Source organism: Pseudorca crassidens, chromosome 1 (assembly GCF_039906515.1).
Source record: "Pseudorca crassidens isolate mPseCra1 chromosome 1, mPseCra1.hap1, whole genome shotgun sequence".
NCBI classification, from domain to species: Eukaryota; Metazoa; Chordata; class Mammalia; order Artiodactyla; family Delphinidae; genus Pseudorca; species Pseudorca crassidens.
The window spans coordinates 116311357-116338866 of record NC_090296.1 but is presented as its reverse complement, the minus strand read 5'-3'; the positions used below and the strand labels follow the sequence as shown (position 1 = coordinate 116338866).

At 51.5% G+C, this 27510-nt stretch overlaps 1 protein-coding gene across 4 annotated transcripts in view; it reads left to right on the top strand.

Annotated features, from left to right (window-relative positions):
- ITGA11 (integrin subunit alpha 11) overlaps window positions 1–27510 on the top strand; it is a 138962-nt gene that overhangs the window by 58197 nt on the left and 53255 nt on the right. For all 4 annotated transcript variants that reach the window (XR_010946445.1, XM_067751790.1, XM_067751780.1 and 1 more), the window contains exons 3-10: window positions 3039–3139; window positions 7431–7522; window positions 10250–10364; window positions 13032–13159; window positions 14295–14443; window positions 18964–19108; window positions 19484–19649; window positions 20994–21064. Coding sequence is in view for 3 of the 4 variants with exons in the window: in XM_067751790.1 (XP_067607891.1) it covers window positions 3039–3139; window positions 7431–7522; window positions 10250–10364; window positions 13032–13159; window positions 14295–14443; window positions 18964–19108; window positions 19484–19649; window positions 20994–21064 (967 nt within the window). In the remaining variant the exon portion in view is untranslated. The remainder of the gene's footprint in view (window positions 1–3038; window positions 3140–7430; window positions 7523–10249; window positions 10365–13031; window positions 13160–14294; window positions 14444–18963; window positions 19109–19483; window positions 19650–20993; window positions 21065–27510) is intronic.

The following is a 27510-nucleotide window of genomic DNA, read 5'->3' as shown; positions in this document are numbered from 1 at the left end:
CAAGAACAGCAAAGAGGGCTAACCCAGGCCCTCCCTTCATGGCAAAAAAATATTTGGGACAACACAAAGAAAGCTGCCCCAGGAGAACTAGTGCCAACTCTGCCACAAACTGTGGGGCCTGGGTCAGCTCACCTCTCCAGGCCTCAGTTTCTGCATCTGTACTATGGGAACAGTAAGCCCTGTCCTGCTACCTCATAAAGTGCCAAGGATCCCCAGAGGAATCAGGTTTGGAGAATGGGGATAGGACGTAGGGGGTGGCCCTTGTTCTTTGAAAAGGACACAGCCTGGTCTTGAGGCAAATTTGGGGTCATGACGACTTGGTGTATTTACTGCCAGATTGACATGTCGGCCACTTCAAGGACAGATGACTTCTAGGAAGGCTCCAGTCTGTGTGGACTTTTTGTGGACTCTCCTATATCTAGGAGCTTACCTAGATATACCCCTTTCTGGTTGTCAGTGCCTTGTGGCATCTGTGGCTCCCCAGACGACCCTAGGTGACCTCCTAGGTGACCCTAGGAGGTAGGCCATAGTGGAATTGTTAACCCTATTTCATGACCAAGAAAACCAAGGTCAATGAACTTCTCCAGGCCACACAGCAAGCTGGTGACAGAATGAGGATGAAGAAACACCCAGCTCTGGAATCTCAGCCCAAAGATCTTGCCCTGTAATTGGGACTCCACCAAGTTGTCTGTGGGGCCTCAAGAGTTCCACTCTGTAAAATGGGGAGAGTTGTGAGGAGTCTGCCTTGTCAGGCAGCAGGAGTGTTTTCTAGAAGACACACGGGGATCGCTTTTCTAGAAGATGGCCAGGTTTTGTTTTTTCTAATCTAGAACTTGCTGTGCCTGATTGTTCCGGAGGCACCCTGCGAGGTGTTCCTCGAAGGCATGCTTTCCAGAAAGCACTCACCATCAGGCAATGGTATCCTAGAAGGAACATCGCTCTGGGACACTTGGTCACACACCAGGTTGACCTTGAAAATGGGAGCAGCCAGAAAAGCAACCTTGAAGCCCAAACTTTCCTTACTGACCTCTCTCCCATCTCCTTCTCTCTCTCTTTTTTTTTTTTTTTGGCTGGAAAAAATGGAGCAGCCTTGACCACACAATCACTCGCAGAATTAAGTAGCCAAAACTCACATTGTCTAGACAAATAGATTTTATGAGTCCAGTTAATTCCTGCCAGTCAAAAATAGACATGCTTAATAAGTGGATATATTTAGAATCTGTCATTATCTGGTCCCCAGGGGAGAAACCTCAGCTCTTATTACATAGACTCTAATTTCAAACAGAGCTCTATTAACTCCCACGCCGGACCTTAGTTCTTTCCTGATGGCACAGAGAGGTGGGTGGGAGTGGGGCAGGGAGATATTTGACCACAAGAAGCTACTTAAGTCCTGTGTTGCCTGAACCTCCGGGTCCGTCCCTCTCAACCATCTTAAACCAGAAAACAAGCAATTGCTTCTTCTTTGGGTCATGTTTCCAGGGGGTGGCAAGTTGTCGTGAGAGCAGGGCTATGGAAAGGTCTGCACGCTCCCGATGTGTCACATGTCCCCGTGCCCCTCGGGGTCTGGGAGACCTCCAGGGCTGTGTGAGCCATGGCATCTCCTGCCATGACAGTGCAGCTGTGCCTGGGAGAGTGGTTCCTGACTCGCTGTTAGCACCAGGGCCTGAGCCAAGCAGGCGGATGGTGGCTGAGAGCAGAACTGACACCCAAAGCCTAGAGGGGTCCAGGTATGCCAGAGGCAGGTGACACTGAAGGGACACGGTGCCCAATTTCAGGATTTTGCTTCACGTCAGCACTGGGATTCCAGCCGCCTGGCTGGGCCACTCTGGGTCACCTCCATTGGTGCTGCCCGCTGGTGGGCCAGGGATAAGACATAGAGGGGGCTTTGGGGCACTCTAAGGAGAGGGCCTGGGGGCTGTCCAGGTTGTGGTGGGATTCCCCCTGGCCCCGAGGGAGGTGGCAGTAACGGGGCTTGGCCAGGTCAGGAGGGAGTGGCCGCTCTTTCTCTAGAAATACGTGTATGTAAGCAACATGCGTTAATTTCCAGTGGGTGCATAACAAATTAGCACAAAGTATTGATAGATGGCTTCCCAAAACAGAAGTTTATTCTCTCACAGGTCTGGAGGCCAGACCTCCAAAATCAGGTCGTCAGCAGGGCTGTGCTTCCTCTAAAGGATCTAGGAGAAATCTTCCTTGCTTCTTCCAGCTTCCAATGGTCCCAGACATTCTTTGGCTTGTGGCAACTTCACTCCTAGCTCTGCTTCCATCTTCACATGGCTTCCTCTTCTCTCTGGGTCTCTCCTTTGTGTGTCTCCTTAAGGACACATCATTGAATTTAGGGCCCACCTAGGTAATCCAGGATGACCTCATCTTGAGATCCTTAACTACAATTGCAAAAACCCTTTTTCCAAATAAGGTCACAAAGGCAGAGGCTCAAGGCAGAAGGCCCAGCTGGGTGGTTGCCCCTTGCCATTCTTTAGCCCGGCTGGCTGCCTTGCCCACCCTGAGCAAAGACTTAGTGCCTCAGGGGACAGCCATGAACACTGTGCGACATGCCCCAGCCCCCGGGTCACCAGCTGAAAGACTCATGTAAGATGAGGAATGAGGCCACCCACGGGTAGTGGCAGATGGCCAACACTCCAAAATCATCCTTCCTCTGCCTGAATGACCCCTGTTACCACAGTCCCACCATCTAGCAAACTCATATTCATCTGTTAAGACCCAGCTCAAGAACACCTCCTCCATGATGTCTGCCCTGCCCTCTTCTCACAGGGATGGCCTCCATCCCATTTGTTGCCAGACCCATGTGGTCTTCATCTCTGTGTCTCCAGATCCTGGCAAGGGCCTGGATAGGCCACAGCATCCCTCTTCCAGGGAGACGAAGGTCTGAGTGTGAGGGTATGTGTGGGCTGCCCCTCCAGGATTCCCTCCCGCCCTCCCTACCCTACTCTCCCCTCGGAACTGCCCCGCAGGTTCCATCCTTTGCCAGGAAGGAGAACCTCCCCCAGCATCTTGACTTGTCTTCTTTTCCTTCCCAGGTTGGTCATCGGCGCTCCACTGGAAACCAACGGCCACCAGAAGACAGGAGACGTGTACAAGTGTCCAGTGACCCAAGGGAACTGCACCAAGCTCAACCTGGGTAACTTGGGCCACTGGTCTCTCCACAAGGAGGCCAGCCATTGTCCAGGGTGGGGCAGGTGCTGAATCACGTCCCTGCCCACAGTCACACTGTGAGGTTACCTAGATGGTGTTGCTGTCCCCATTTTACAGATGAGGAAGCTGAGGCCAGAGAGAGGAAGTGACTTTCCCACAGTCACACAGCTTGTCAGGGGCTGGCCAGGATTCACACCCAGGTCTCCAGTGTCCCAGGCCATGGCTCTTTCTGCCTCATCCACGGCCCCTCAGCACAGGGGAGCCAGGAGCATTTCCTATCTTTTTTTTCTGACTTGGAAATAATAACAATAGCCAACATTCATATGTCTTATATACTGTTCACTACGTGCCAGGCACTGGTTTAAGCACTTTTAGGTATTTTTTGACTCATTGAATCCCCACAACAGCCGTATGAGATTTAATCATTAACGACAGCCTGTGGAGGTGAGGGGACCTGCCCGGGGTCACCCAGCTAATAAGCAGCAAGGCCAGGATTCCAACCCAGGCCATCTGCGGCCACCCTTTAACCACTGCGCAGCACTGCCTTTCTGAAATGCTGACTCTGTTCTTCGCTGAAGCACTCTGGGGCACAGGGGAGACGCTTTGAGCAGCCTCAAGGCCTTCCAAGTCCTTGTAAATCTACGTGCACACGTGCGCACGTGTGCGCACAGCCTGCGTTTACTAAAGCACACGCACCACTCCTCTAAAGCACTTCTGCTTTGTCCTAAAGGTCAGACAGTGGCCAGGCCATCACTTTGCTTTCAAAAGGGAGCAAATGTCCCATTTGGGCTGAGAAGCTGCGATTCCAGGACTGGCCTTCCCCAGGGCAGGACCCTCAGCCTCCCACTCTTCCAGGAGGGGAGCCTCCAACCTAGACCAGTGGAGTGGGGTCCCCTGGGGAGGCTTTGGGGAAAGAGGTCCTGGGGCGGTGGGGGGTGGGGGGGAGATGGCAGAGCTTTAAGAGATAAGCAGATGGATGAAAAGGCCACATCAAAGAGAAGGCATGTGAAACCAGATCCCCAGGGCAGCCAGCTGTCCCAGCACATAGTGCTGGATGCTCCCGCTGGCCACATCTGTGTCAGAGCCGTGGATAGGAAGTTCAAACCCCAGCACAGCTGGGGGCCCAGGCTTCAGTGAGGAAACGGTCCAGGGCGGGCGGGAGTCCGGCTGGCGGCTTACGGATCCCGGCCGTCACCGCCCTGAGAGCACGGGCTCCCAAACAAGCCAAGCTGGATTCTCCTTCCAGCTGTACAGTTTCCTCACTGTGTGTCCAGGGGGAGCTCACATCCTCTCTCTGAGCCTAGGTTCACTTATGTGTGACCCTAGGATCCATCCCAGGTCTAATATGTCCCCCAGCCTTTCATGAGCACCTAGTATGTGCCAAGCACGATGCTAGTTACTGGGGATACAGCAGGGAACAAGGAGCCAAGGGCTCTGCTGGGAGGGCACAGTAAGCGAGGAGACACACTACAGTAGAAAGCAGGATCATCTCAGGTGGGGAGAGATGCTGTGCGATAAACCAAGTGTTATGATAAGAGAGGCTGGGTGGGGAGGAGTTAGGGGGCGGGTACTATCTTAGCAAGGTGATCAGGGAAGGTTTCCCTGAGCAGGTAACTTTTGAGCAAAGGTCTGATGGTGAGATGGAATCAAGTGGGACCACAGCATTCCAGGCAGAGGAGAAGCAAGTGCAAAGGTCCTGAGGTAGGAATGAACTTGCTCCATTGGAGGACAGAAAGAAGGCTGGGGCAGAGGGAGCAAGGGGGTGGTGGTAGACATGCGCACTGAGCTTGGGGCCTGAGCCACTGAGAAAAGCCCCTGGTCCAGGTGGGGACCAAGACCATGAACCCATCATTTAGGTTCCTCTATCGCTCTGGTTTCCAATGTGGACCTAATTTCCCTCCGAAGGAGGAGGAGCCCCTGCTGACAATGGGAGACATGATGCCATCAGACTCTGAAACTGGGGCTTAAGCTGGGAGGCGGTGGGCAGCAAAGTGCATGGAGGCCGAGGAAGAGTACTGGTCAGGAAGCACCTCATTTGAGGAGAGTTTCTTTCCCTCCCACTGAGGAGGCAGGAGGACCATCTGTCAGTTTATCCCCACAGTGGAAAACGCAAGGCAAGGAAACCTGAGTCCTAGTTTTTCCTATGGCCTCTCCAGGCTCTGAGCCCCACTCAGCCAGGAATGTTCTTTCCTTTCTCTCCAGGGAAGTGGGTGTCAGTTATTCACACCTCAGTATTGAAGGGTCTACCTACCTCTGGTGCTTTTTTTCCCAGTACCTGTTTGAAGTCAGGGTTTTCATTGAGCGGCAGGGGCTCAGGGGGAGGGGATGTGATTCTGGAAGGCAAGCCCTGTGTGAGGAGGGGCTTATGCCCCAGCCCTCACACAGACCCACTGAGAAAGGTGTAAGTCTCTCCTGGTCACAGAGGGGAGGTTAGTGACCGCTCCAAATCCATGAGCAGCTGGACTTGAACCTGAATCTTTCTTACTCCAATGCAAGGGTCTTGCCCACCATGCCATCTGCTTCCTGGCCCACAGTTTCACTGAGGACCTCAGTCATTGAGACAAGGCCGGAAGAGAGGGGGTGGGGTGAGGTGGGGGACGCACCCTTTAAATAAATGGGGGGCAGAATTCTCCAAGCCGCTGAGGGGAGGAAGTTGCCGAGGTGGGGCTTGGAGCTTCCTCTCCAGACTTCTCACCACATCCCTCTGCAGCCACGGCCCTGCTGTCAGATGGGGAAAGTCGGGATGTAACGTTGGCTCTGCTGGGTTCAAGTCCCCACGCTGTCATTTATCAGTGATCGGCCTTATAGAGGTCACTAACCCTCTGTGCGCCTTGACTCTCTCCTCTGTAAAATGAAAATGGTGACCCCTGGGTCTCCCGGGACCAAGAGGGGGTCCTGAGAGGGCAGGTGGGCGCAGCACTTTGTAAATGATAAGGCACCGTGAAAGCACCAGGGTTATTACTATTATCTTCTCTCCGGTTGTTTGGACAGACAAAACAGAAAGCAATCCCAGGCCCTCGTAGAACAGCCAAGAGAGGCTGGACGTCAAAAGGAACCTTACTACAGACTGAAGGAAACCAAGGGACAGCAAACAACAAACACAGCCGCCCCACCCTAGCCCACAGTACAGTCGGGGGTCTGGATTTCTGGCCTCTGCCCATGCCCGGCCCCAAGTCTTGCTGGCCTGGGCCCCAGAGGGTCGGCCAACTCTTCACACTTCCAATCGCCAACAAAGCTAAATGCTCCTGAGCCCTTAGAGATCACTCCCCTCCCCTGAAGCAGAGAACACATCTAGATCCTGCGCACAGCAGATCAGGACTGCTCGCTCCAGCTTAACGAAATACCCAACTCACTTCCCTCTAAACTCTCCCCGGCAAGTGTCTGCACATGTGTGCGCACGCATACACCACACACACACACACACACACACACACACACACACACACACACACACACACACTCTCTCTCTCTCTCTCTCTCTCTCTCTCTCTCTCTCTCTCTCTCTCTCTCTCTCTCTCTCTCTCCTGGGGAATCCAAGCTCATTTCTTTCCTTTCAGGGGCCTGACAGAATGATCTAGTAAAACCTTCCCCAATATAATCTGCTTAGTAAATTTAATCTCCACAACCCCTCCCTCCACCCAGTTGGCTGCCCCTGAACACTCCTCTGGGGACCGGCCACACAATGGCATTCTTGGGCAAGACCTTGTGCCTCTAGAAGGCTCTTGTCAAGTTGACGATTTGCTCCCTGTGAGAAAGAGTCAGCTATCACGTGTCAGTTTATCAGCTGAGCGGAGAACCGGACCCTGAGAGTTGGGCAGGGGACTGCTACGTGTGATGGCAGGTTGCCTTAAAGAAAAACGTGGAGGAGGCACGGTATAGAGGAACCAGCCTTGGGGGAGCCCTGGTTTGTGTGGGGTGGGGCACGGGGGGATGGCTGGAGGAGGGAAAGCTCTGGACGAGGAGATGGAAGGCTCTGCCATCTGCCTCCTGTGTGACTTTGGGCAGTTTGCGTGACCTCTCTGAGACTCGCAGTCCTCATCTCACAGAGAGTTGAGAGGAGGTAATTAGACCATATCTGGGCAAGGCCTTAGTAAACTGGGAAAGGCTGCCCTGACCTGCAGGCGAGTGAGACATCCAGAGGGGCAGGGAGAATGGGGGAGGACCCTGCCTGGTACCGACTCGACCTCGGGCCCCTCTGGTGGCCAGTGGCAGCAGCAGAATCCGGGCAGAGGACAGGCAGAAGGGGCTGCAGGCTGAGTTTCTCCCTCCCACCCCAGGAAGGGTCACCCTATCCAACGTGTCCGAGAGGAAAGACAACATGCGTCTTGGCCTGAGCCTGGCCACCAACCCCAAGGACAACAGCTTCCTGGTAAGAGCCACCCACCCACCCACCCTCCCTCCGAGCCCTTCCTGCCCCACAGGCCCTCTGCTTGGGGCCGCAAGGGGCGTGTGGTGGCTGAGCATGGCCACCCACCGGGCTACCTGTCCGCGTGCGCTCGGGGAGCAGCCCCTCCTCTGGCTTCCTGCCTGTGCCATTCTGCCTGCTGCGCCCTAAACTTCAGGGGGGTACAGTTCAGGCAGGTAAAAGGATTGAGCCCTTTCGTGTACCTTCCCTTTGGGGCTGGGGGGAGTGCAAAGCAGATAGCCTGCAAAGGAATAAGAATAAATAAAGATATTCAACAGTCCAGTGGTAGGGGCGTCTGTCCTTTCCTTTGGTAGAAGCTGAATTTGCAAGGCAGAGGCTGAATCTCTGCTCCAGAATTGATGAAAGAAACAGGACACACCACACACCCTGAGAAGACTTTGAGGGGAAGCCGTAAATGAGCGAACTCAGATTTACTACAGCGGAGGGAAGGGTACAGAGGGATGGGCCACCTGGACTGCATAGGATCAGATGGGAAAGCTTCCCAGAGGAGGTTTCTGTTTTGTTTTTAAAGAAGAGGCTAGTCTTAGCAAGGAAGAAGGAGGAGGGGGTACTTGGGCTGAGGTGGTAGAGACATTCATTGATTTAAACTATTTTTTGAGCACTTACAATGAACGGAGCCTGATGCCAAGCACTGGGGATTCAGCAGTCAGCAGAGCTCCTGCCCTCCTGGAGCTTACATTCTGGCTGGGGTAGAGACGATAAGCAAATGAGTAATGTGAACATGATGTTGGGACAGAAAGGCAGCAGCGGGCTGTGCTGGGAGATCTCTGCACCCTGCCCAGGCAAGCACATGCAAGCTTTGCACACAGTGGGAGAGTACGGGTGGCGTGACGGATTGGCACCGCCTGCCCCTTGCCATCACGTTCGGGTGAACCACCACGAATGTGGGTGAGGCTGGGACTGATAGTTCCTAGAGTAGCTGCAAGAAGATTTCCGAGAAAAATTACCCAGAACGCCCAGTAAAATGCACTTGCTCATTTTAAGATGGGAGGGCTTGTGTCATTCTCTGTTCTCACCCATCAGTTCATTTCTGTTGACACATGAGACATCTTGGGTGTGAAGCATCAGACATCAGGGCAGTGAGATGACTGGGATGCTCAGAGACTTGACAAGAGCGTAGTGGCTCTGCCAGGGAAAGTCCTGAGGTGCCTCGATGTATGGTTGGCCCACAGCCCCCATCATCCCCAACCGAGGGCAACAGGACCCCTGGCCCTGTCCACGCGTACTTGTCAGGGGCTTTGGTCTGACCCTATTCTCCCTCTGAGGCTCCTTGTCATACGCCTACTAACTTGATTTCACCTACTTCATAAGGTGGGATGAAGGTCCACGAGGGATGGTGTGATACAACCCCTGGGGCCTCTGTGGGTAGGTTAAGACCCTAGTTTATAAATAGCAACTTTTGTTAACTCATTCACTCATCCATTCACTCATCAGCCCATCCCCCAACCAAATGTCCTTCCCTCTATTCATCTATCCATTCATTCATCCACCCATCTGTCTACATGTCTGTCCACCCCCTCATCCTCCCATCTAATCATCCGTCCTTGCATCCATCCCCTCCCACATCCATCCATCATCCATTCATCTATCCATCATCCATCCATCCATCCATCCATCCATCATCCTTCTAGCCCTCCAGCCATTATCCGTTACCTACTCTCCCATGATTCATTCTCCCCCACTTCCAAAAATAATTTACCAGAGCTTCAACAAAGGCCACAGATAATACAAAACCTTTAAAATCTGAGTTTAAAAAAAGAAAGCTAATTAAAGAAAGGGATTGGAAAGTGGAATAATTATTCTTCCAAACCAAGGGAAATTAGAGCACAAAATTTAGTCCTGAGTTTTCCAGCAGAAGGACAAAAATGGAGGCAGAACCTGGGCTTTCTTTCTTTTTTTTTTTTTTTTGGTACATGGGCCTCTCACTGTTGTGGCCTCTCCTGTTGCGGAGCACAGGCTCCGGACGTGCAGGCTCAGTGGCCACGGCTCACGGGCCCAGCCGCTCCATGGCATGTGGGATCTTCCTGGACCAGAGCGTGAACCCATGTCCCCTGCATCGGCAGGCAGACTCTCAACCATTGTGCCACCAGGGAAGCCCTGGGCTTTCATTTTTAATGACCCTTACTCTGAGAGGGACTCATCACTCAGTCTGTAAATGAGGGGCTGACATCAATGTTTTTGGTAGCAAATTTCAGAGAAAGAGCAGAGACGTTCTTTTTCCTTTCCTTAGTAAGAGCCATGGGCATGTTTTGGGTACCCTGTCCTGGAAGTCTGCCCAGAAATGACCTTCAGGCGACCTCTTCAGAAAGACCCTTGAAGGGTCCACTCCCATGGATGACAATGCTTTCCCGCATCCTGTGTGGTGGGCAGGGGGAAGGAGAGTCACAACCTAATGATGGGGTGGAGAATGGGACCCTTGAAAAGACAACAAAGGAGGACTCTAAGGTTAGTTTTTCTCCATTTCACCTGAAACCAAGGGAACTAGTACATATTACAGCAAGAGAGATTTCAGTTAGACTCAAAGAAGACCCTCTAAATCCTAAGGATAACAGCACTCAGATGGAGGATTCTGTCTTGGGTCTTGGAGGTTGGGACTGGGCCGAAGGCTATTGGGCCCGGACCCTCTCTGAGGCCCCCCGCTGATCGGGGGGTCCGTGCTGTGCTTCACAGGCTTGCAGCCCCCTCTGGTCTCATGAGTGTGGGAGTTCCTACTACACCACGGGGATGTGTTCACGGGTCAACTCCAACTTCAGGTTCTCCAAGACCGTGGCCCCAGCTCTCCAAAGTAAGTGGCTTCAAATCTGCAGACCTGGGCTGAGCGACCGACAGTCCATGGGAGGCTCCGAGCTCCGATCACCACTATCCCATGGCTACAAAGCAGAACTTGGACCCTAGCCCCGCCCTGCTCCGGCTCTCTGGGTAACCTGTGGGGTCATAATCTTGGCCCACCCTCCCGGGGCAAATGAGCTAAGGTTATGAAGACCATCCTGGCAGCCAGAGAGGCTCACTGCAAACCCACCCTGAGCGAGGAAGAGATTCCTGGCCCACCATGTCCATCAGGCAAGCTGCATACTGCCGAAGTCTGGGGACATCGTTCCCTTAGACTATAGTGTGCGTGATGCCCTCTGATGTTATGGGATGTGGCTGCCCTGTAGGTGGAGGGCCAAGGAGGACAGAACTACCCCTGGTGATAGTCCCATCTAATCAGTGTTCCTGGACATGAGGAAGCGCTGCCCAGCTTTCCCAGAGCCTCACGGAACACAAAACCTCCCAGTCTCTCCCCACCTGCCAGGAAAGTCTGGGGAAATAACGCTCAGACCTTGCTTCCTGCAAGCCCAGACTGCTTGGCTGCGAGCCTCACTATTTCCTGTGGGCTCACCACCAGCACCCAAGCAGCTGCTGCCCGTTTCATTGAGGGTGAGGGGATTAGCACTTCTGGCTAGAGGCAGCCTCCCTCCAAGCACCAGGGCCCAGTCGGAGACGGGAAGGTGGTGCTCGGGGGGAGGGAGGAGGAAGGTCAGTCCAGCAGGGCTGGAAAATGGTCCCCTCAGGGGCCACGAGGAGGCGTCGATTCTGTTCTTACAAAACGTCAGCGGGAGAGGCAGAGGCAGTGCCGGGGCTGGGAGGAGGCTCGCAGCCAGTCACGGGAGGTGTGTCACCCCCTAGAGAGGTTCTTTCCTCTGGGCCAATGTGTGACCATCTCAGCCTCCCAGAATCTCCTGTGGCGGAGACCTCCTCACCCCGCTGACCGGCAGCCGTGCCCTGGGAACTCAGCAGATCCAGATCCCAGGGCCCCCCCCCCCCCACCGCCACCCCTGCCAACACCACGGAGGATCTAATTCAGTAGGTCTAGGATCAGCCGCAGGGCGTGTGTACGTGCGCACGTGCGTGCGTTTCAAAGGCGTGTTCTGCCATGTTTAGCAACCACAGAGGTTCTTCCCAATGTGTCTTAAAATGAAAAATTTGAAATCGTAAGAAAGAAATCACTAATAATAAATGCGTTCTAATAAAATTGGCTTTAAAATAAAAGAAACCTGGCCCCTACCCGTAGATGAGAAACCCCTCCTAGTCAAGGAGTTACTGTCTCGTGTCCTTGTGGCTGCCGGCACCACACGGCGCTCCAGCACATGGCGCTGCAGCCCATGGCGGGTGCTCGGTCCACAGGTGTGGGGCGAAAGCACGCTGGAGAAGGACAAAGCTATCAGGCACCGTTAGCCTGGAGGTATAGGGCCATCACATGCTGCGTGCGGCGCGTGCAGACGAGACCAGAGTGTACACACAGCTTCTCCTAAAGCGGAGGTGGTTCTGAGCATCCAAACGCTTCTAAAGTGCTCTTCCCAGACACAGAACCTGTGCCAGGCACCTAGGCTCAAAGCCACCACCTTCCCCTCCTGGTGAGCTCTGACATCGACATACTACACCTTCCCGATGCAGGAGTTACTGGAATGGTTAACTCACAAAGGCCCCTGCTGTATTGCTGTAAAGTAGATTTGAAAACAGTGTGAAATTCTCCAGTAAAAATAAGCAGAAAAATAAGCAGAAAGCAAAAATAAGTAAAAATATGCCCAATATTTCAATGTGGCACAGTATAGTCTATATCGTATCAGATTGTATCATCTCTTATTCAAGGTAAGTCCTGCTGTTTCACAAACAGAAATAAATTACTTAGATGTAAAGAAGTTTTTTAATTTGTTAGGTTACCAATGTTTCATGTTTTCTTTGTTGCTTTCTATTATTCATTTTAATTTGGTATTACTATTACAAGAATATAGAGAAACCTTCAGGCTCAAAGCAGCAAGATAATGACCTGATAATGTCATTGTTACATTAACAAAGTGGTTTGGTTAAAAAAAATAATAAAAAGAGGATAAGCTAAGATTCTTGAGCATTTACTTGTGCTCAGCCCTAGAAGCATCACCTTGTTAATTCCTCGTGGCAATCCTCTACTATCATTATGCCTCTTTTACAGAAGAGAAAACCGATGCCAGGATGTTAAGTAACTTGCCCAGGGTCAAAGCCGGGGGTCAAACAGTCTGACGCCAGATTCCACATTCCTAGCTATTACACCGTGCCTCCCTCCTAAGAAATGAAACCCATTCATTTGCGCTGAAAGTGGTAATGCCAACCTACCCATTACAGTAAAATATACAATAATGAGGTACTTACTGATTTGGGCACTGTTGGCTGCCTACCAAACACTGGCCAGCTAACGGCGGTCAGTCCCTGTTGAGGAGCAGAGGCAGTAGGGCTCCATTCATGCTTTGTTCAGACAGCCAGTGCAGAACGGTGGGGCAGAGCCAGGAATTCCTGGGCTCCTCACTCACATTGCCCAAATAAATGTTCAGCCCAAGGACAGCTCCCAGGCCAGGCTTCCCTGGACAGTCATCCAGGGGATCAGAGATTTGCAGACACTGGCTCCTTGGGTAGCTGTGACCGTGTTCCCACTGCCCAGGGTGCCAGACCTACATGGACATCATCATTGTCCTGGATGGTTCAAACAGCATCTACCCCTGGGTGGAGGTTCAGCACTTCCTCATCAACATCCTGAAGAAGTTTTACATCGGCCCTGGGCAGATCCAGGTGAGTGTGGTTGGGACTCTTTCCTCCTCCAAATAAGGCCCCCCCAAAACCCATGGCAGATGCTGCCTTGGGGTGGGGGGGAGCATCTGTACATGTGCTAGAAAGGTGTAGGTGAAAGGGCTAGCCTCAGGGCCCTGCAGCCCAGGACACCCATCTCTGCTGGGCACATCAGGGGACGGCGTAGGGGAGGCATCACTGAGTGGGTCAGACACTGTCCTCTGGGATAGACACCACATACTAACAAAAACTTTGATGAGCCAGAGAGCGAGAAGACACTAGCACCCTGCTGGGTGAGGCACAGGGGAGAATGAGACACTTTGATCTTGGAGAAGAGACAGGGGAAGAGGTCAGCGCTGCCGGCACATATCTGATAATGCTGCCTGGCTAACGAGGGGGTGGATTTGTTCCGTATCGCTTGGGCAGAGGCCAGAGGAGGACCGATGACTAGAACTGACACGGCGGCAGAGTTCAGGTCAATCTAAGAAATTATTTTGTAACAATTAGAGCCATTAAAAGGGGAGTGGGCTCTCTCATGAAGTAATGAGTTCCCCACCACTGGGAGATCATCTTTTAGGGTACGGTGGATGAAAGTCCAGCATTGGAAATGCACTTGTACCAAATAAACTCTGTGGGCCCATCCGACAGTGACATTTTTTCATTCTAGTCCTACTATAGGTAGGTTTTTGCTTATTCTTTAAGGTTTTTATTTCGAGGCTATTAATATTTGAGTCTTATTAATATTTCAAACTTCTCTTCCAAATTTGAAAGAACCTTAGTTCCAGAGTTTGGTGAACAATGCCATGGCCCTCCACCCACACTGCTCCTAAGATTTTAGACTTCAATTCTATGCTCCACTTTTGTCTTTTTAAGTAAGAAACTCAATCTGCTGGGCCTTTCTTTAAATCACAGTCTCCTCTCTCAATATGCACCTCCCACCTGCCTCACCAAGCCAGCCATTCATTCCTGGAACTGTGCAGAACCTGCTTCCCTTCTGCTTAGTTCCTGTCCCTTGGGAAGGTCCCCAGCCCTCCTCACTCCTGAACCGTCCCAGAGAGATGACTCCAGGAAACCTCATCACCAAAGGGCCAGCCTTCAGGGCTCAAGATGGCCTGTTTCCCTCTCCTCTAACTTGCAGGTTGGAGTCGTTCAGTACGGAGAAGACGTGGTACATGAATTTCACCTCAATGACTACAGGTCTGTAAAAGATGTGGTGGAAGCTGCCAGTCACATTGAACAGAGAGGAGGAACAGAGACCCGGACGGCATTTGGCATTGAATTTGCTCGGTAAAAAAAAAAAAAATTAATTTTCTAAATCTCAGATACTGTTACAGTTATCTTTTGCTGCCCCACAAAATCTAGTATCTGGAGAGGCAATAATTAATCCCTCAAAGTTCTGGGCATTGGCTGGGCTCAACTGATCAGTTCTCCCTTGGGTTCTCTCGTGTGGTTGAAGGCTGGTGTCAGCTGGGGCTGTTGTCATCTGAAGTTTCGACTGGGCTGGACATCCAGCATGGCACACTCATGTGGCTGACAGCGGATGTTGGCTGTTGGCTGGGAGCTCACCTAGGCTGGTGATCTGAGCACCCACACGTAGTCATGTGGCTTGGCTCTCTCACCGTGTGGCAGCCAGGCTTTGAGAGGAAGCATCCCAAGAGTGAGTTTTCCAGGAGATCCACCCAGGAACTCTGAGACTGCCTATGACCTAGCTGCAGAAGCCCCAGAATATAACTTCTGCTCTAGTCTTCTGATTGAGCAAGTCACTGAAGCCAGCCCAGGTTCAAGGGGAAGAGAATTTAATTTCCCCTCTTGATGGAGGAATGGCAAGGTCACATTACAGAAGAGCATTTTGGGGCTGGGATTTCCAGTCAACTTCAGGAAATATGTTCTGCCACAGAGACCCTATGAAAAGTGTGTGGGTTGTACGAGGGCAGAATCTTCTTGTGGGGTGTTGGTCATCAGTAGAATGCAAAGAACATAGTTAAATCTAACATCTGAGATTGTAGAGCAATGAGGCTGTTCCCTTAAACATCACACCAGAACTCACAATAATAATGAATGCTATCTCTAGTCATCCAGACAGGTAGCTACATGCTTATTCCAGTAACTCTGCCATGGCTCAGAACACTGTACTCACCCCCACTGGAATCAGTGAATGATTTTTAAAGTCAATTCCCCCAGATCTTTCCAGCTGTGGCCTAAACTCCTACGATAACTGTGTCCAAGACATTTCGATTTTAAATGTATAAATTTTACACCTACGAATATGAGCTCTGCTATGTTCATTGAGACCACCGTCCCATTACCTTATAATCCACCTCACGTAGGGTTAGTCGAATGTAGCATTTAGCAGAATGCTACAATGTGAAAGCTATTTAGTAGTGACATGATTTCATGTGGTCAAAAGATTAACTCTTTTTTTTTTAATATTTATTTATTTGGTTGCACCAGGTCTTAGTTGTGGCAGGCAGGCTCCTTAGTTGTGGCTCATGGGCTTCTTAATTCTGGCATGAGAACTCTTAGTTGCGGCACGCATGTGGGATCTAGTTTCCTGACCAGGGATCGAACCCGGGCCCCCTGCATTGGAAGCGCAGAGTCTTAACCACTGCACTACCAGGAAAGTCACCCAACTTCACTACTCTTTATGATTAAGTTACTGCTCCACCAGTGTATTTCTGTTCACTGATAAAACCTGCTCAAGCATTTTTCCTAAATGAGCATCCCTCTGTGTAAAGATGGCTCTTACTCACCCTCATGAGAAATGGGCCCTCATGGGGGTGAGTCCCTGAGACCCCAAGCAAGCTCTTGTGAAGTGGCCAGGGGAACGGAGGAAGCCCACGCCCACTGAGCTATCAGTGAGAAGCTAACTGACTCCCACCGGGATGGAGCACACTGCTTCCATCTCATTTCGCAGCCCATCTCCCCCAGGTCAAGTGTGTGTGACTCACCTAGTAGTTTGAACCATCATGACTCACGAGCACTGCTGGGGTGTGCGATCTACACCTCAAGTGAACTTTGAAATCTAATCTTCCCAGCCAAGTCTGGGTCCCAAATTACAGCTGGTGCCTTTTCAGGTAAAAGGTTTTCTCTCCTCGCTCAGCTATTCATAATGCATTTTTTTTCTGTGTACCTACTAAAGTACAAAGATCCAGGCCATGGACTTGAGGGGTTATAAAGAGGGTAACCCGTGACCCCTGGTAAGCGTCACCCTAACTCAGTGAGGATGAGAGAGGAGGGCTCCAAGGGAGGGATCAGAGAGGACTGCCAAGATGGGGAATATCTGACAGACCCCAGGATTACAGCAGGGAGAGATGGAGAGAAGACATTCCACAGAAGACATTCTGCCCCAATAACGGCAGAGGAGAGGGAGAGCTGAGGAACATTTACGTTCAGAGCCTTGCTCTGAGCATGGTTCGTGTTGGGGAGTAGTAAACCCTGCAGCTGCAAAGATGGTTTGGAGTCAGATTGTGAGAGTTATAATGTTGTAGCTAAAACAAGCGTGATTGGCCACTGAAGGTTCTTGAATGTCATCATCAAATGTGCGCATGAAGGTGAGTCTGGCAGCCATGTGTGGCTTTGAGAGGAGGGGGCAGGACAGCGCTGCAATGCCACCTTCATTCACTCAACACTTTTTATTGAGCATCTACTATGTGCCTCACGCTGTTTTAGACACTTGGGATAGATCAGTGAACAAAGCAGATAAATATCCTGCCCTTGTGAAGCTGATATTCTAGAGGGTGAGGCAGACAATAAGCAAAAAAACAAAAAAACAAAAAAATAAATAGCTAGTATGCTACAGGGAGATACAAGCTATGGGGGGAAAATAGAGTCTGGTAAAGGCAGTCAGGCAGGTTGGGGAGGGCAGGTATTTAATCAGCATTAACCAAGTAGTCGGGGAAGGCTTCACCAAGAACTGACATTTGAGTGGAGACTTAAAGGAGGTGAGGAAGTTGGCCAAGCAGGTGCCTGGCAGGGGAGGTTCCAGAAAAGGGAGCAGCTCAGATAAAGGCCCTAAAACAGGAGCATGCCTGGTGGTTCCAGGATCAGTGAAGATTCCAGCAGGAGGAGGAGCTCAGAGGGATTACCAGGGGTTTCACAGGCCATTATCAGGACCTGGGAGAAATGGGAGCCAGGACAGGTTTTGAGCAGAAAGGAGACGTGATATGACCTTTCTCCACGGGGTCACATTGGCTTCCAGGTTCATGGAAACTGTCGTGAGTATAAAGCTTTCACTGCATTCCAGGAAGTTATAGTCTGATTTACAAAGCAACAAATCCAAGTCTTTTACACAATACAAATTCACAATTTTAAATCTGATGATTCATGCCAATATTTATGCTATTACAGATTCTTGCAGATATTCACACCATTCCACTCTATGGAAATATGATCCTGAAATTTCCTTGGCTCCATATGTAATAAAGCCTGCTCTTCCCCTGCCATATTTTTTCTTCTGGAGTTTTGTTCCTGGACCTGGCCCTCCAATGAAGTCACGGAAGCATCTCGAGCGTCCTTTGAAGGACTAGCAGCATTCTCCCTCCACTGAGTCAGGCTTAAGCCCAAAATATTCTCTGTATTTTGTCATGTCAAGTGTGCCTCTGCCCCCCTTCAGTCCACGCCTCACACTAAATTTAGAGGAGTTTTTAAAGCCAGCATATCCAGAATATCATAGAATTGCTAAGAGAATGGCAGATGGTCTGTTTCTCTTAACTGGTAGCTTGAAGATGCTCTGAACTAGTTTATTCCAAGTTTTGTGAATTCCTTAACATCTAAATCACGCACACCAGCTCATCAGCTTGCTGTGTAACAAAAGATACCCCTGGTAACCAAAGCCTTAGAGTGATGGGATTTAACCTGACATCATGGTGCTTGAACCTGTGGGTCAGACCTTTGAGGACTCACTGCGGCGTCTAAAGGTAACATTTATTTTTAGGTCCTTATTGAAAACTTCAGAACCTCATGGTCTGAAGGAGAGTTGGCCTCACACAGGCACCAAGAGCCAGTGATGGTTCAGGAGCCAATTTTTCCTTCTTCGTAGTCACCAGCTCCAAGAGTCCATAGAGCGCCAGCCCCCCGGCTCCTGGTTGGACTGCCCGGCAGGCAGGCCAAGCACCTGCTCCAGCCACTGAAAACAAAAGAAAAAGCAAGAAAGAGAAATATTTGTCATAGAATTTTATATTTAACAGTCCCCAAAGTAGAATCAAAGTGGTTCTCCTGGGAAACGTCGGAACTTTGTCAGGCTTCGTCACACACGTTTTATGGAACGGCATGGTTTAGCTGTTGAGTTGCTCTGGCACGTCACCTTTTCAGAACTGAGGGAAGTGGTTCTCAACTCCGATGTTCATTAGAACTTTTGAAAAATGCTGGTGCCCAGGCCACACTCCAGAAATTCTGATTTCATGAGTCCAGGTGGGGCCTGGGCATCCCTTTTTTTTTTTTTAACTCCCCAGATGATTCTAATGTGTGGCTGGGTTTTTGAACCGTAGAATTAGGGCTTCTAAAGGTCTCCACCTGACCCTGAACTCCCCTCCCAGACCCACCCCGTCCCCCTGCTTCCCCAAAACAGCAAGATCAGGACTTGAGAGGGGCTTTTCAAAGTCACTCTTTAAAGACAAGCAGATTTAAGACGCATCTGAGCAGCTGGCGAACGAATAGTTTGGGCATCTCAATCCAGCTTCTTTGGTTCGAGGTCCCAACACCGTGTAGGGTTGCCCAGGGGCTTAGCCCTGGCTTCGAGGCAGTAGGAGCGCCAGGCCTGCCCCATCCCCACCTTCCTCTGTGACCCTCCCCCTGTGCTTGGGTTCCAGCTCAGAGGCTTTCCAGAAGGGTGGAAGGAAAGGGGCCAAGAAGGTGATGATTGTCATCACGGATGGGGAGTCCCACGACAGCCCAGACCTGGAGGAGGTGATCCAGCAAAGCGAGAGGGACAACGTGACCAGATACGCTGTGGCCGTGAGTCCTGTCCTGCCTGTCCTGCCCCTGCCCACCCTCTAGAGGCTTCGCCATCAACCCCTTGGGGACTCTGGGGTGGGGGGTGGTTCTGGGCAGTGAACCAGCCATCCAGGCCCTCAGATGGGCCTCTCCTTGTTACACCTTCTCCTAAAGAGCGGTTGAGAATCTCCTTTCTGTCCTGCCCAGGTTTATCTGCAACAGCTGTGGGGTGTTTTTTCTCCATTGCCAGGGAGGTTCTGAAACCTCCGAAAACTAGAAAACACTCCCAAGCCCCAGAACCCTGTCTTAGAACAGGGTCCGAGTCTGGGGCCATGGGTGTGTGGGGAGGTCTGTGCCATGTCCCGGTTTGTCGCCCCTGCCCCTGTTCCCTGGCAGGTCCTGGGCTACTACAACCGCAGGGGGATCAATCCAGAAGCTTTTCTAAACGAAATCAAATACATCGCCAGTGACCCCGATGACAAGCACTTCTTCAACGTCACTGATGAGGCGGCCCTGAAGGACATTGTCGACGCCCTGGGGGACAGGATCTTCAGCTTGGAAGGTGAGCGCTGCTTCTCGAGAGGGGTCCAGGCTCCTGGGCTCACGGCTCCTGGGCTCACAGCAGGTGAAGCCCACAGAGCGAAATCCAGCCGCCCCCGCCCCCCGGGATGGGAGGGTTTAGCGAGAGTCCTCCCTTTGTGATGACCACTAACACTGGAGCGCTCCTGTGCTGGATGTGAGGCTCTGCACTTTCCAAGCAGCCCCTCCTTTTACTGTGGAGGAAACTGCAGCTCGAAGGGACCAAATGACTTGCCAGAGCTCCGACAGCTCAGGAAGGAATTGGGGTTTGAACGAGCATTGCCAGACTTAGCAAATATAAAATACAACATTTGTGGCCGACTTGTACTAAAAAACCATTAGTTGTTTGTCTGAAATTCGAATTTAACTGAGCGTCTCGTATTTTATCTGGCAACTCGAGTTGAGCCCAGCTGAGCCAGGCTCCACCACCTGAAACGCTCGCCCCCCAAGTCCCACTGCTCCCACTCCACCTTTTTGCGGGGTTTCCTCAGATTGCCTCCCTCCTTAATAATTCAAACTCCAGTTTTGATTTGCGTGGGTCTCGTTTGCACCATATATTGCTGTAGAGGGGCCCTTGCCATATTGGGCTCTACCATATGGGCGGATTTTCAAAAGAGATAGAGGGCAGCATCCCAGAGCCCAAGCAGTCTGCTCTGCACTGGAAATGGCAAGCCACAGACACAGGGAAAGAGAAGAAAAGCCCTCATAACCCATGATAAAGGAATAGAAAGTATGAACCTGTTTGACCCTCACCTTAGAATTAAACGTCCAAATCAGTGAGTTTATTCTCGAAATGGTCGCCTTGCGTGACGAGAACATTGGCTCCAATGACACATCAGGAGGCCCTGTGCAGGGAGGACCTTTCAGCACGCATGGGATTCCTTTGCAAATCTGTGGTGGTGACAGGTCTTCCTCCTAAGGGTCAATTTGATATTTGGGAACCATCCAGAAGCATCTGGAACCAAATCTGGTGAACAGTAGGAATGAACAAAGTGGGAAATTCCATTTCTTGCCAACAATGCAGATTATTTCTTTCCGTGCACTTTTCTGGATCTTTCCCCTTCGTTGATATCCCTATAGTATGCGTGCCCTGTAATATAAATCGTTTCAAGTCCTTTTCAGCAGGGAGTGAGCTGCTAATAATAAACCTACACGGCCACCTGGAAGGTGCCTGCTGCTGGGGCAGATGAGCTGGTTCAGGCCCGGGGCCCCCTCTCACCTCCCTGCAAGTGCTTCCGGGTCACAGGTGCTGGGGACTGAGCTGCAGGCATGTCTGGTGCTAAGAAATCAGGTGCGGAGCTAACATCTTTCTGTCCCTCTGTTTCAGGCACCAACAAGAATGAAACCTCCTTCGGGCTGGAGATGTCACAGACGGGCTTTTCCTCTCACATAGTGGAGGTAAGGACGGGTTTAGTGCTGCCCTCCTGCCCTCTCACTCTTCCCAGTTCTCTGGGTCATCCTCTCCCTGTTCTTGGGCTGTCTCTCATCCCCCTTTCTTGGGGTCTCTCTGCCTCTCGTCTTCTGTGGGTGGAAGAGGGATGTCAAGGTCATCAACTTATAATAAGCTGTCTCAAGCCCCCCCCATGCCTGGGGACGTGTCCCACCAGGACCAAGGGTCCCATTCAGTCCATAGAACTTCATGCAAAAACTAGGTCAACATGGCGAAACCACTTGCCTGGGCTCTAATAGTGCCCTGCATGCCCCAGGTGGCCTGTGTGTGCAGGGGCACGGCCCTGCAACGATGTTGGGAGGGTGTCCAGATGTGCCAGGTGTGCTCTGGAAGGCAGCCCACATGGGCTTCTCTCTTTGCGGACTCAGCATCGTGTTGCAGAGGTCCCAAGCAGACATATGGTGTCACAAGGGTCATGTTCTGTCTGGGGCATGTGCTTCACCTGGTTCTGATTCTCAAGATGAGGCTGAAACCTTATAGGATTGCCAGAGGGACAGAGGAGTCCGTGGCTGCATGCTTTATAAGCTGTTTGGGGTATAGCCCCGCCTGGGAGTACCATGCAGGGAAAGCCTGTGTTGTCAGTATCAGCACATGCCCCCGTGGCATGCTTTGGACAGACAGGTGTCCTGGGTTTGCGTGCATAAGCTCTGCCCAGGCTGGCCCCCATGGGAGTGGACTTGCGCCTCCTAATTTGCCAGAAAATGCCTATCAGTCCATCCCACTTATATATCACTTTCAGTAACCCACCGAATTCTCCCAACTCCTCTGTGAGGTGGACAGGGCAGGATTCCTTGTTCCCAGTTTCCAGATAAAGAAGCCAAGTCCCAGGAAGGTTGAGTGACCTGCTGAAGTGACAGAAGTGAGAGAAATATTAGTCTCATGCTCTCTCCCCAACAACGAGCAGCTGCTCCGTGAGAGCATTTGGAATCTAAGGGGGCCTCAGTCATAGATCTCAAGACGGAGGGAGGGGGACAGATGCACAGCAGACAGCAGGCAGATGGATGGAAACGCGACTCACACTCAGCGTTTCCTGAGCTGCATCTGGACTGTCTCGTGCCTGCTTGAATACAGCAAAATATAAATATAACTGCCCTATATTGATAACAGTCATGTAATATGTGCCGAGCACTTTAATTTTTCCAGAAAATTTCTGTGCCTCATTCATGCTCAGAAACAGCCCTGCAAAGTAGGCAGATGGTAATCGTTGTCCCATTTTAAGTGGTTATGTCAGCAAATCTTTTCACTGCCTTTTCTGTGCTGGGCCCTGTGCTGGATGCCAGGAGGTTCAGAGGTGAGAGCCCTGCCCTCAAGGAGCTCCCAGTCTGAGGGTAAGGGGCCGAGTACCAGGAGGGATGAGGGCATCCATTCGTACAGGTCAGGCGGCCAGTCCTGTGCTCCAGCTGGACTAGCCCTGGTCTCCTGACTCTGGGGTCAGGGCTGATTGGAAAATGCAGCAAGGAAAATCAATTTCATTAAATCCAACAAGCATTTGTCAAATGCAACTAAGGTATCAAAAGGAAGCGGAAATTATTCTTGCCAAACAGGAGTCAGTTTGCAAACAATGCAGAACCGCAGTCCTGAGCTTGGTGAGTAAGATAACAGAAACTACAGACTTCTCCTGGGTACAGGCATTCAACTTCGGGAGGCCCCCCCTATCCACGGAGCCCCTGTGGAGACCCCCTGCTCAATGGGGAACCACCTGGACTCATCTAACAGTAATTAAAGCAACATGTGATCAGGATCTTACAGAAGGAAAGGTCCAGGCTAGGGGAGAGGGGTGTCAGGGAAGGATCGGGGGAGGCTGGCACTCGGGCAGGCCCCTGAGGACAAGGATTTCAGCAGCCATGGGTGGCAGCAAGCAGAAGAGAGGAAGCTGTGTGCACAGGCCTGGGGGAAGTCTGAGCACAGACGGGCTTGGGGAGCAGGTCTCGGAGCAGCCCTGATGTTGGGGACAGCCAGAGAGAGTGAATGTCCCACGTCTCCATCTTCCATTCCGAGGTCATTTTTTGAGCATCTCCCCGTGTGCCCAGCTCTGTGCGAGGCACTGGGGATGTATTGGGTTGGCCAAAAAGGTCGTTCGGGTTTTTCCGTAACATCGTAGGGAAAAACCCGAACAAACCTTTTGGCCAACCCAATATATAGAGAGACGAAGGTAACATTTCAGCTGACAGCAGCTCACAGTCTAGTTAGGGAGAAAGACTCTTAAATGGTAAGTTCAGTCTCCTGCTTCTAATACTGTGATCTGTGTGTGCCCAGGAATCAGGGAACCTAAAGAGAAGGGAGGTTAAGACAAGCTTCAGGGATTCGGGGGAGTTCAGCTGAACCCTGACAGTGGCCCAAGCAGCAGATTGTGTCAACAAGTTGAGTCCTTGCAGGATCAATGAGTTCCCCGGCTGCAGGGGAGAGACCAGGAGCTCAGAGCCCCAGCTTGTTATTGAGGTCAAGGTCATGTGCTGCCCTGTGCAGCTTCTTCCACGTGCTCAACTCTTGTTCTCTTCTCCTAATCAGAGAAACCAGGGTGCCTCTCCCCACCCTGTAGATACAAACCCCAGTTCTTCTATCACCCCATGTCTTGTTTTCAAGTGACAGACATCTGGAAGTTTTTATCTGGTAGGACTTTGAAAGAGACAGTGATTACATTTGAATCTGAGACTCTTTTATACTTTTTTTTTTAATTTTCTAAATGAATAAAATCCTTCCAAATCCAAAGGAATTGTGCAATGATGGTGGGCTGTTTGGAGCTCTGACTGACCATTGGGTTGCTATTTTAGAGCACAGAGGTTTTTCAGTTCCAGGCTGCTGATGCCATCATAATTGGCCACAGGGGCTTCCCTGGTGGCACAGTGGTTAAGAATCCGCCTGCCAATGCAGGGGGCACGGGTTCAAGCCCCAGTCCGGGAAGATCCCACATGCTGCGGAGCAACTAAGCCCGTGTGCCACAACTACTGAGCCTGTGCTCTAGAGCCCGTGAGCCACAACTGCTGAGCCCGCGTGCCACAACTACTGAAGCCCGCACGCCTAGAGCCCGTGTTCCACAACGAGAAGCCACCGCAGTGAGAAGCCCGTGTACCGCAATGAAAAGTAGCCCCCGCTCGCCACAACTAGAGAAAGCCTGTGCACAGCAACAAAGACCCAACGCAGCCAAAAATTAATAAATAAATAAATTTATTTTAAAAATAAAATAAAATAATTGGTCACAGCTGTCCTGTCCCTCGGAGTCCAACCCCGCAGCTCTCAGGGTCAGTTGGACCTCTCTGGGAAATGGAGACAGGAAGGTCTGGCCTTTCAGCTTTGCCCAGAACTGGTCCTGAGCCCAAGTGAGTCCATCTCCTGTGTGAACCCTTGGGCTCCATCTCCCCTGGAAATGCTCCACAGACAGCCTCAGGCAGCTGTTTCCTACAAATGTGCTGAAAGGGTCTTCAACTGCCCTGGGCCGGTTGAGCTGTCAGAAGGAAAGATCCCTAGTCCCAGGGGAAGGACCCAGTAGAATGTTCACAAATGGCAGAGGAAAGGCCCAGGGTCTGATAACCTGGTCTGCTGCCATCTTACCTAGCAATGAAAGAAGCCTTCAAGTTAGGAAGGGTGAAAGCAACAAGAGGAAGGAAGGACCAGAGCCCAGGTTAGGAGAGGAGGCCCCGAGACCTTCCCTGGCCTCCGGATGCACTAAAGCTCCAGGCCACAGGCATTGCATTCCAGGCTGATGGCCAAAGTTCAGAGCTGCTGGGAAAACCCAGGGACCTGGAGCCCCAGGAAACTCTAGTCCTGATTAGCAAAAAGGGGAAAGAGAATATTCCAGAAATTACCATCAGGAAAATTAGCTATGGATCCCTGGCCACATTTCAGAATGGATTTGTAAGCCAATGGTTCCATTAGCATTTGGAAATGAATGCAAAGGCCGCTAAGTGCCGGCTGCTTGCTGAGGTGATGAACTCCCTGTCAAGCTGGGTAACCAAGAAAAAGCTGCATGAATCTGCCAGAAAGCTTGCAGAAGGGATCCATACCTCTACGTCTGTAATCCCCATGGGCCACAAGGTGTGAAGGAAGGAAGAGGACCATATATAATTGATGCCTGTGGTGATGGATGGAGCTGCAGGGGAGCCCCCTTCCGTGATGGACTCTCCTACACTGCACTCCATAAACCTCCCCAACACCAAAATTTTACAGAAGGAAGCAGTTTTATTAGGGTGGGTCTTGTCTACACAAAAGACTTGACCACTCACCCAAGATGGGAACAGATGATTTTTCCTTTAAACTACACACTGATGGTCCGGCAGGCCCGGCCTCAGTTACATTTGAAACAAGCCAAGGAGACGGGTTTGGGGTGAGTCTTATTCCCAGACCAACAGCCCCAGCCACCCGCTGCCTCTTCAGCCTGTGCCCTTTTCAGCAGCCCTCCTGGGGCTATGGACTGGCTATTATGTAAGGTTCTCAGCTGTTGAAGCCTTAAAGTTGCCATCTTTCCTAAGAGTTTTGCATTTGAATTCGCTTTGCAGATCTGATTCAATCAAAAATAAAAGAAACTCATCCATAATGGTGAAATGAGGGGTTGACACCTAAAGGCTGTAAAGCCCTTCTGAGTCCTCTTAGCCCTAGGTGGTGGACTCTTGCCCCTGCCAGCTCTGGGGCAGGCAATCAGGGCTGCCCCCATATGAGGCCAGGACATGGTAGCCAAAGTCTGCCACCATGCTGGTCTGGATTGTTTACAAGTTGACTCCTGGTGGCAGGAATCATTTCTGGTTCATTGAGGTCCTCCGAAGCCCAGCCCCATGTCCTCAGGCTGTGCCCTCGTGCCCAGCGCCTCACTCCTGGGCCTTGTTCCAGGACCTCTGAGTAGAAATAACCCACCCTCTGATCTGGAATGAGTAGTCAAGTAACAGCATGCCCTTTGCTCTCCACACCCGCTTCTCGACGCCCCCTCCTTGTGCCCTGACCACTGTCTTCCAGCACCACGAATGGTGCGGGACCCCTCTCCACAGAAACGTTGCAGGCCTGTTTCTGAGTCTTTCCTGCCCAACCCCATCTAAGCCTCCGGGCACTCATCCCTTCCTCAGGCTCCACTTGAGGCTTGTTGAAAACATCTTCTACTGAGAGAATCTGAGCAGCTAGTTAAAGCATAACCCACCCTCTTGATGATGCATTTGCCTTAGAAGGGGCTCTTGGGAACAGAGTCCTGCCCGCCCCATGGCCACTCTGGTGATGGACATGCAGGCAAGGGAGGCTGGGGGAGGAGGCCAGCCCTCGGTGCCCTCTAGGTGGTCTCCCTGTGAACAGAACCACCGGGGGCCACCTCCACCTGCCTCCACAGTCCTGCCTCTCCAATGCCAAGAACTGCTAGCATCTGGTGTTCTCATTCCGTTACTACCAGGCCGGAGGAAAGCACTGCCTGGCCGTGTGGCCTCAGACAGATCATTTAACCTCTGTGAACCTCAGTCTTTGAGCAGATGTCTGAAAAGTATGTGTGGAATTGAATCTTGAGGCTTGGAATTGGAAGTGTGCATTTCGAGACTTCCTAATAAGTCAAGTAAGGTTTTCTTAAAATCCTTTCCTAACTCCACCATGCACCCACCCACCCCCTCGGCTGGTCACCCCCTCCAGTGGGTCCTCAGAATAAGTCGTCCTTGCCTCTATCAGATCATTCCTCACAGGCGGCTGTACTGACTCATATGTAGGTCCAACATGACTGTGAGATCTGATTCTTTGACTCCTGCCTCCCTGGAAGCGCTTTATGGGTGAATTAATGAATGAGAAGAACTACTATGTACCCAGTCCTTATTGGCTGCCAGGTGCCCTGCCAAGGATTCAAAATGCTAGCTCTCACCACAAAACTATTTACAGCTGAGGACCCTTAGGCTAGGCGAGAGTGAGGAACTTTCCCAAGGTCACACAGCTAGAAGTTTTGGAGCTAAGTGGAACTCAGGAACGTCTGACACCAGAGATCATGCTCTAACCCCCAGGCCAGGGATTCTCAACCTCTTGACCCCCTGGGCTGGTTACTTCTTTGCTGCGGGGCTGTCCTGCCTCTACCCACCAGAGGCCATAGTAACCTCAACACCACCCCCAGCTGGGACAACCAGAGCTGTTTGCAGGCACTGCTAAATACTGCCTGGGGGGCTAAACCACCCCCAGCTGGGAAGCACTGCTTCCTGTGCTGGGGATGTGATCCGACCCTGGCTGGGGACAGGGACTAGCTGGAACATGGAGTTTGGGGAGATATGGCCACACACCAGGGAGCACTCAGCTCAGCTGGGAAGGTAACACTGCTGCAGGGCTGGTCAGAGGGCAGCTGAGAGCTGAGCTGGCCGGATCTGATGGTGAGTGCCAGGCTTAGGCAAATACAGGTACAGGTCGTCCTCAGGGAGGGCACAGACTTGGCCTTCGACCTCCTGAGGGCCAC